This window comes from Anolis sagrei, chromosome 13, assembly GCF_037176765.1.
Source record: "Anolis sagrei isolate rAnoSag1 chromosome 13, rAnoSag1.mat, whole genome shotgun sequence".
Lineage (NCBI taxonomy): Eukaryota > Metazoa > Chordata > Lepidosauria > Squamata > Dactyloidae > Anolis > Anolis sagrei.
The window spans coordinates 19,525,466-19,536,161 of NC_090033.1; the positions used below are offsets into that span (position 1 = coordinate 19,525,466).

Below are 10,696 nucleotides of genomic sequence, written 5' to 3' on the forward strand. Positions count from 1 at the left end.
TTCTCCATTCCTTTCTTTCCCTTCTTTTTCTCTGTTCTTCCTTCCTTTCTTCTCTGCCTACTTTCTCCCTTCGCCAGCTCTGAGAAGGCCCACTACTCTCCATTTACTTTCCTCCCCTCCTCTTCTTCCTTCCCTCTCTTCCCTTTTCATTCCTTTCTTTTCTTTCTTTCTTTGCCTACTTTCTCCTTTCTTCAGCTCTGAGATGGCCTTCTTCTTCCTTCATCTCTCGCTCTTCCGTTGCTTCCCCTTTCCCTTCTTTTTCGCCTTCCTTTCTTTCTCTGCCTACTTTCTCCCTTCTCCAGCTCTGAGAAGGCCCACTACTCTCCATTTACTTTCTTCCCCACCTCTCCTTCCTTCCCTCTCTTCCCTTTCCATTCCTTTACTTTCTTTCTTTGCCTACATACATACACACACATATATACAAACATATATATACACACACACACATACACATGCACATGAGAGATGTATACACACAGACACACAATATATATACATATGCATATACACACATAAATATACATACACACACACATATATACACACACATATATATACACACACATACATGCACATACAGATACTCACATACATATATATCTATAAACACACACACACATATATGCACACACACATGCACATACACACATATGTACACACACAGAGACTCACATACACACACATATATAAACACACACACACACATATATACACACACACATACATGCACATACGCACATATGTACACACAAAGAGACTCACATACACACATATATAAACACACATATATATATACACACACATATATGCACGTACACACATATGTACACACAGAGAGACTCACATACATATATATCTATAAACATACACACACATACATGCACATACACACATATGTACACACACACAGACTCATATATATATATAAACACACACACATATATACACACATATATATATACTTATATATATGCACACATATATCTACACACATATGTACACACATATACATGCACATACACACATATATACATACAAACACACGCATATATATATATATATACACATACATACACACAGGTACATATATATGCACATGGATATATACATGTGTGGGTACGTGTGTGTGTGTGTATGTTTATATATGACCCATACAATAAGCCACCTGTGGGGATCCCAGGGCAATAGCACCCCCGTCCTTGCTCTCAGGCTCTTGCAAGGTCTCCACATCGATTAGGAGCGGTGACTTTCCACCATGTGTTGCCTTCCCTCGCTCCCAGGGGCGGCTCAACCATTACGCAAAGTAAGCATTCGCGGTAGAGTTGATGTTGCCCAGGGGCACTCTTGAGGGAAAATAGACCTTGACATATGCGAGTTGTAGTTACTGGGATGTATAGTTCACCTACAATCAAAGAGCATTCTGAACTCCACCAATGATGGAATTGGCTTGCATCTCCAGGGGCGGTGAAGCCATTACGCAAAGTAAGCACTCGCGGTAGAGTTGATGTTGACGCTCTTGGGGGGAAATAGACTTTTGACATATGCGAGTTGTAGTTACTGGGATGCATAGTTCATCTACAATCAAAGAGCATGCTGAACTCCACCAATGATGGAATTGGCTTGCATCCCCAGGGGCGGCGAAGCCATTACGCAAAGTAAGCATTCGCGGTAGAGTTGATGTTGCCCAGGGCCGCTCTTGAGGCGCTCTTGGGGAAAAATAGACTTTTGACATATGCGAGTTGTAGTTACGGGGATGTATAGTTCACCTACAATCAAAGAGCACTCTGAACTCCACCAATGGTAGGATTGAACCAAATATGGCACACAGAACTCCTACCACGAACAGAAAATAGCAGTGATTGGTTGGGGGGGGGGCAAAATACTCTTTGCATACTACTCCTCTCCTGCGTCCAATTAGTCCAACGAGCGGCAGCCAGACTACTAACAGGAAGGGGGTACACGGATCCTTCTGGGCACGCAAAGTCAATGGAAGGAACATTTGTGGCTCCTTCCACCGTAGGTGAGCTGTGTGGGCGCCAAGACATGTTGACAGAGGCGGCACTAAGTAATTTTCAACGGTAAGTATTTTGGTAAGTAGTATTTTGGTGCCCCCCCCCCCCACACACACACACACCAACCAATCATTGATATATATTTTCTGTTTGTCGTGGGAGTTCTGTGTGCCATATTTGGTTCAATTCCATCATTGGTGGAGTTCAGAATGCTCTTTGATTGTAGGTGAACTATACATCCCAGTAACTACAACTCGCCTATGTCAAGGTCTATTTTCCCCCAAGAGCGCCTCAAGAGCGCCCCTGGGCAACATCAAGTATACTGCGACTGCTTACTTTGCGTAAGGGTTGCGCCGCCCCTGGGGATGCAAGCCAACTCCATCATTGGTAAAGTTCAGAATGCTGTTTGATTGTAAGTTAACTATACATCCCATTAGATACAACTCACATATGTCAAGGTCTATTTCCCCCCAAGAGCGCCTCAAGAGCACCCCTGGCGAAATCAACTCTACCGCGATGGCTTACTTTGCGTAATGGCTTCGCCGCCCCTGGGGATGCAAGCCAATTCCATCATTGGTGGAGTTCAGAATGCTCTTTGATTGTAGGTGAACTATACATCCCAGTAACTACAACTCGCATATGTCAAGGTCTATTTTCCCCCAAGAGCGCCTCAAGAGCACCCCTGGGCAAAATCAACTATACTGCAAAGGCTTACTTTGCGTATGGGTTGAGCCGCCCCTGGGTCCACGCTCTGGTTATATCCCGTATAGACTACTGCAACGCTCTCTACGTAGGGTTGCCTCTGAAGACTGCCCAGAAGCTACAACTAGTCCAACGAGTGGCAGCCAGACTACTAACAGGAGCGGGGTACAGGGAGCATACTACTCCTCTCCTGCATCCAATTAGTCCAACGAGCGGCAGCCAGACTACTAACAGGAGCGGGGTACAGGGAGCATACTACTCCCCTCCTGCTTCCAATTAGTCCAATGAGCGGCAGCCAGACTACTAACAGGAGCAGGGTACAGGGAGCATACTACTCCTCTCTGTGTCCAATTAGTCCAACGAGCGGCAGCCAGACTACTAACAGGAGCGGGGTATAGGGAGCATACTACTCCTCTCTGTGTCCAATTAGTCCAACGAGTGGCAGCCAGACTACTAACAGGAGCGGGGTATAGGGAGCATACTACTCCTCTCTGTGTCCAATTAGTCCAACGAGCGGCAGCCAGACTACTAACAGGAGTGGGGTATAGGGAGCATACTACTCCTCTCTGTGTCCAATTAGTCCAACGAGCAGCAGCCAGACTATACTATACATCCCAGTAACTACAACTCGCATATGTCAAGGTCTATTTTCCCCCAAGAGCGCCCCTGGGCAACATCAACTCTACCGCAATGGCTTACTTTGCGTATGGGTTGAGCCGCCCCTGCACGTTGAGTAGGTGTTTGGAGCAGCCAGGTCTCTCCAGGTGAGAAACGGAGCACCTGGTGAGACATCGGACCTTGAGAGAGATATCTCAGCACCTTCCCCCTGGCCGTATCTGGCCCCCGTGATCTGCTCTCCTCGGATATAAGGGCTCCACTCAGAACCCGACTTTCCCATCGTAACCACCACTTCCAGCCATGATCCTCATCCTCTTAACCGTCCTGGCGCTGGCCTCTGCGGGTAAATAATGGGGGGCACCACGTTTCTCGGTAGACGGCCAACGTTGGGCATCTTCGAAGGCTAATACTAATAACTGAGTTCTTTCAACGGATTTCTGAAGGACTTTGGTTCAAGAGAGGTGCCAGGTCCCCATATTAATAGTGCTAGTAGTAATACTACTAACAATAATACTGATAATAATAATAGTGATAGCAGTAATAGTAGAAGTAGTAATAGTAACAGCTGTAATAGCGATTGTGATAGTGGTAATAGCAGTAATAGTGGAAGTAGTAATAGTAACAGCTGTAATAGCAATTGTGATAGTAGTAATAGCAGTAATAGTGGAAGTAGTAATAGTAACAGCTGTAATAGCAATTGTGGTAGTGGTAATAGCAGTAATAGTGGAAGTAGTAATAGTAACAGCTGTAATAGCAATTGTGATAGTGGTGTTACTAGTAATGGTGTTACTAGTAATAGTGGTGTTACTAGTAATAGTGCTAGTGGTAATAGTAACAGCTGTAATAGCAATTGTGATAGTGGTAATAGCAGTAATAGTGCTAGTAGTAATAGTAACAGCTGTAATAGCAATTGTGATAGTGGTGTTATTAGTAATGGTGTTACTAGTAATAGTGGTGTTACTAGTAATAGTGCTAGTGGTAATAGTAACAGCTGTAATAGCAATTGTGATAGTGGTAATAGCAGTAATAGTGCTAGTAGTAATAGTAACAGCTGTAATAGCAGTAATAGTGCTAGTAATAATAGTAACAGGTGTAATAGCGATTGTGATAGTGGTAATAGCAGTAATAATGGAAGTAGTAATAGTAACAGCTGTAATAGCAATTGTGATAGTGGTAATAGCAGTAATAGTGGAAGTAGTAATAGTAACAGCTGTAATAGCAATTGTGATAGTGGTAATAGCAGTAATAGTGGAAGTAGTAATAGTAACAGCTGTAATAGCAATTGTGATAGTGGTAATAGCAGTAATACTGCTAGTAGTAATAGTAATAGTACAAAAGTAGTGGTAGCAGTAATAGTGCTCATAGTAGTAATAACAGAAGTGGTAATACAAATGATATTGGTAATAGCAATAGTGAAGTAATAATGGGAATAATAGGAATGATAGTGGTGGTAATGGCAATAAAGGCAATAGTAGTAATAGTGGTAATGGTTATGTTATTACTACATAAATGGTACCACTATTACCACTATTATTACTATTGCCACTGCTATTATTGCTACCATTACCACTATTATCACTATCACCATTACCACTATTACTACTATTGCTCCTACTACTATTATTACTGTTAAGTAATAGTAGTAATGGTAGCGTGGCAGTGGTAATAGTAATAATAGCAGTAATAGTGGTAGCACTGATGGTAGTAATTAGCAGTAACAACAGTAGTGATAAAGTAATAACAGCAATAGAAATAATAGCAGTAATGGTTATAGAAATAATAGGAGTAATGGTAGCAAGAATAGCAGTAGTAATAGTAGTATTAGTGGTACCATTAATGGTAGTAATCATAGTAGCAACAGTTGCCTGTGGGCTGAGGGAGTAAATAATAAATGATAAAGTAATAATAGTAATAGTAATAATAATAGTAAGAGCAATAGTAGTAATAGTGGTAATGGTGATAGTGATAATAATGGTAATGGTAGTGGTAGCAATAATAGTAACAACAGTATGATAAAGTAGTAATAGTAATAGTAGTAAGAACAATAGTAGTAATGGTGGTAATGGTTATAGTGATAATAGTGGTTATGATAGCAATAATAGCAGTGGTAATAGTAATAATAGCAGTAATAGTGGTACCATTGATGGTAGTAATAGTAGCAACAACAGCAGTGATAAAATAATAATAGTAATAGCAACAATAGCAGTGATGGCAATAGTAGTAATAGTGGTAATGATGATAGCAGTAATAGTAATGGTAGCAATAATAGCAGTGGTAATAGCAATAATAGTGGTAATAGTGGTACCAATGATGGTAGTAATAGTAGTAACAACAGTAGTGTTAAAGTAAAAATAGTAATAGCAACAATAGCAGTAATTGCAATAGTAGTAATAATGGTAATGGTGATCACAATAATGGTAGTAATGGTAACAATAATAGCAGTGGTAATAGTAATAATAATGGTAATAGTGGTACCATTGATGGTAGCAATAGTAACAAAAGTAGTGATAAAGTAATAATAGTAATAATAGTAATAGTGGTAATGGTGATAGTGATAATAGCAGTAATGACAGCAGTAATAGCAGTGGTAATAGTAGTAATAGTAATACTTGCAGTAATTGTGGTACCATTTATTTATTTATTTAGAGCTTTTATAACCCAGTCTTCTCAACCTCCGAGGAGGGACTCAGGCTGGCTTACTACTATTAATCGTAGTAATAGTAGTAACAACAGTAGTGCTAAAGTAATAATAGTGGTAATAATGGTAATTGTGATAGCAATAATAGTAATAATGGTAGCAATAATAGCAGTGGTAATAGTAGTAATAGTAATAATAGCAGTAATTGTGGTACCATTAATCATAGTAATAGTAGTAACAACAGTAGTGATAAAGTAATAATAGTAATTATAGTGGTAATGGCGATAGCGATAATAGTAATAATGGTAGCAATAATAGCAGTGGTAATAGTAGTAATAGTAATAATAGCAGTAATTGGGGTACCATTAATCGTAGTAATAGTAGTAACAAAAGTAATAATATTAATTAATTTATTATTTATTTATTTACAGTATTTATATTCCACCTTTCTCACCCCTGGGGAGACTCAAAGCGGTTTAATGGGTAGTAATAATGGTATTAATAGTGATAATAGTAGTGATAATGATAACAATATTAACAGCAATAATAGTGATAATAGTAGTAATCTATGTAGTAATAATATCTAGCAATAATCATGATAACAATAGTAACAGCAATAATAGTGATAATAGTAGTAATCTATTGCTACTATTACTACTATTACTATCAGTAGTAATCTATGTAGTAATAATGATATCTAGTAGTAATAATGATAACAATAGTAACAGCAATAATAGTGATAATAGTAGTAATCTATTACTACTATTACTAGTATTACTATCAGTAGTAATCTATGTAGAAATAATGATATCTAGTAGTAATAATCATAACAATAGTAACAGCAATAATAGTGATAATAGTAGTAATCTATTACTATAATAGATTATAGTAGTAATCTATTATTACTATTACTACCAGTAGTAATCTATGTAGTAATAATGATATCTAGTAGTAATAATGATAACAATAGTAACAGCAATAATAGTGATAATAGTAGTAATCCATTGCTACTATTACTATTAGTAGTAATGTATTACTACTAATAGTAGTAATCTAGTAGTAATAGTGATAATAATTGTGATCTATTACTACTACTATTACTACTATTATTACTACTACTAGTAATCCATTACTACTAATAGTAGTAATCTAGTAGTAAATACTAATAATTTTGATTTATGATCCAAGGGAAGGCTGGCCAACACACCACAAAGATAGCATTCATATATAGGAGCGAAATTCCGCCCGTCCTTGTCCTACCAGGTGTTAGGAATTGTGGGAGTTGGAGTCCAAAACACCTGTAGGAAGAGCCCATAGGATTCCAAAGGATTCTCTTCTCTTTCTCGCAGCCTTCGGTTGTGGGGTCCCGACCTACAAACCCAACGTGTCCAGAGTCGTCGGAGGGGACAATGCCCGGCAAAACAGCTGGCCCTGGCAGGTAAATCGGGCATTCGCCGGAGACCATTATCCAATAATCCCGAGAATGTGGAAAGTATTGATGAGTTGCAAAAATTGGGGAATTAAAATTGTAGTTCTTTGACGAAACGGCGCGATGGTGCAATAAATACGAAATTGCGAATTTTCCGAGATGTACCTTTTCTGTCCTTCCAGGTGTCCCTCCAGTATTCCTCCAGCGGGTCGTGGCGGCACACCTGCGGAGGGACGCTCATTGCCAACAACTGGGTCATGACGGCTGCCCATTGCATCAGGTAATGAGGATTAATTAATTAATTTATCACTAGCCATCCCCTGGCACGTGTTGCTGTGGCCCTCATGGCTGTTCTGTGTGCCAAGTTTGGTTCAATTCCATCGTTGGTGAGGTTCAGAATGCTCTTTGATTGTAGGTGAACGATAAATCCCAGCAACCACAACTCCCCAATGTCAAGATTCTATTTCCCCCAAACTCCACCAGTGTTCACATTTGGGCATATTGAGTATTCGTGTAGAGTTTGGTCAGATCCGTCACTGTTTGAGTCCACAGTCATCTTTGGATGTAGGTGAACTATAAATCCCAGCAACCACAACTCCCGAATGTCAAGATTCTATTTCCCCCAAACTCCACCAGTGTTTACATTTGGTCATATTGAGTATTCGTGTAGAGTTTGGTCCAGATCCATCATTGTTTGAGTCCTCAGTCATCTTTGGATGTAAGTGAACTATAAATCCCAGCAACCACAACTCCCCAATGTCAAGAGTCTATTTCCCCCAAACTCCACTGGTATTCACATTTGGGCATATTGAGTATTCGTGTAGAGTTTGGTCCAGATCCATCCTTGTTTGAGTCCATAGTCATCTTTGCATGTAGGTGAACTATAAATCCCAGCAACCACAACTCCCGAATGTCAAGATTCTATTTCCCCCAAACTCCACCAGTGTTTACATTTGGTCATATTGAGTATTCGTGTAGAGTTTGGTCCAGATCCATCATTGTTTGAGTCCTCAGTCATCTCTGGATGTAGGTGAACTACAACTCCCAAACTCAACGTCAATGCCCACCAAACTCTTGTACTGTTTTCTGCTGGTCATGGGAGTCCTGTGTGCCAAGTTTGGTTCAATTCCATCATTGGTGGAGTTACGAATAGATAGTTAGTTAACTATAAATCCCAGCAACTACAACTCCCAAATGACAAAATCAAGGAGATGTCTTGATTAGTAGATGTCTAGTGGATTTTGAGTTATGATGTCACTCAAAACAAACAGAGCATTTATATATATATATAGATTACTATATTGTACTATACCACTGTACTGCAACATTACTAGTAATGTGACATTAATATATAATATGCAATTATTATATATTATTATATTGTACTATACAATTACACCACAATATATATAATACACTACCAATAATAATAATAATAATAATAATAATAATAATAATAATAATACTCCCTGTACGATTTGGGCACTTTGTTTACAGTAGATCTGTTTAAATGCATTTTCCCTAGATGGCCATTACGCATTGTCAAGTGCCTTTTCTGCATCTAAAAATATATCATTGTCGCCTGTTGTTTCATTATGAGTCTCATTCCAGGATATATAAATACGTATTTCGAAGTAGGGACATACATTGGGTTGTTAGGTGTCTTGTGTCCAAATTTGGTGTCAATTCGTCCAGTGGTTTTTGTAATACAATATAATACTAATAATAATACAATATATTAATTTTATATTTCATATTCCTAATAATATTACAATATAGTGGTATAGTACAATATAATAATATCTAATACTAATCTTGTGCTATATGCTAATAATATATTGTACATATAATATTATAATGTAATACAATATAATACTAATAATACAATATAATAATAATATTGCAGTATACTGGTATAGTAGAATATAATAATATATAATACTAATATTATGCTATGCTAATAATATAATATATTGTATGTATATATAATTTGTAACCTGCTCTGATTCCCTTTGGGGTGCGAAGGGCGGGATGTAAATATTGTAAATAAATAAATAAATACATAAAATAGTAGTAATGGTGATAGAAATAATAGTCATTATAATAATCATAATAATCATAATAATTAGTAGTAATAATAATCATAATAATCATAATAATTAGTAGTAATAATAATCATAATAATAATAATAATTAGTAGTAATAATAATCATAATAATAATAATAATTAGTAGTAATAATAATCATAATAATTAGTAGTAATAATAATAATCATCATAATAATAATTAGTAGTAATAATAATAATAATAATTAGTAGTAATAATAATAATAATAATTAGTAGTAGTAGTAATAATAATCATAAGAATCATAATAATTAGTAGTAATAATAATCATAATAATCATAATAATTAGTAGTAATAATAATCATAATAATCATAATAATTAGTAGTAATAATAATCATAATAATCATAATAATTAGTAGTAATAATAATCATAATAATCATAATAATTAGTAGTAATAATAATCATAATAATCATAATAATTAGTAGTAATAAAATGACGATAAACATCATAATAATGACGATAAACATAATAATAAATAATAAAAATAATAATAATATTTTCATAACTATTAAAATTCTGATTAGCATTTTAGTGAAGATGGAAAGACGTTAATTCTATTATTATTATTATTATTATTATTATTATGTTTATAATCCATGTTTAACATTTACACAAATGATCATCAACAGTCAGAAGAGACAGAGGGTTTCATCTATGCGGATGACTTCGCCATCACCGCTCAAGGAAATCTTCTACAAAACAGGAGCTTTTTTGTTGAGTTCCAGGGCCAGATGTTTGTTGTTGGATGAATTATACAATGATAATAATGAGGATAATAATAATAATAATAATAATAATAATAATAATAATAATAATGACAAAAATAATGATAATAATAATAATAATGTTGAATTATCTCTGACTTTTTCTCCAGTTCATCCCGCACCTATCGGGTTTACCTTGGGAAGTACAACCTCGCAGCCAGCGAGTCCGGATCGGTGGCCATTTCCCCCGAAAAAATCATTGTTCACTCCAAGTGGGACTCCAGCAGCGTTTCCAAAGGGTAAGCGATGAGATATAGATATATAATATATATATCATAGTAGAAGGATAGATTGATTGATTGATTGATTGATAGACAAATAGATAGATCAGCAGACAGATCGATTGATAGCTAGACAGATAGATACAGAGAGAGAGAGAGAGAGATCAGCAGTCGGATAGATAGA

General features: G+C 36.7%; 1 protein-coding gene across 1 annotated transcript in view; it reads left to right on the forward strand.

Moving 5' to 3' along the window:
- Positions 1 to 3,570: 3,570 nt before the first annotated feature.
- LOC132764696 (chymotrypsin-like elastase family member 2A) overlaps positions 3,571 to 10,696 on the forward strand; it is a 17,116-nt gene continuing 9,990 nt past the window's right edge. The window contains exons 1-4 of the mRNA XM_067472875.1: positions 3,571 to 3,675; positions 7,320 to 7,408; positions 7,582 to 7,679; positions 10,402 to 10,530. Coding sequence (XP_067328976.1) covers positions 3,633 to 3,675; positions 7,320 to 7,408; positions 7,582 to 7,679; positions 10,402 to 10,530 — 359 coding nt within the window. The 5' untranslated portion in view covers positions 3,571 to 3,632. The remainder of the gene's footprint in view (positions 3,676 to 7,319; positions 7,409 to 7,581; positions 7,680 to 10,401; positions 10,531 to 10,696) is intronic.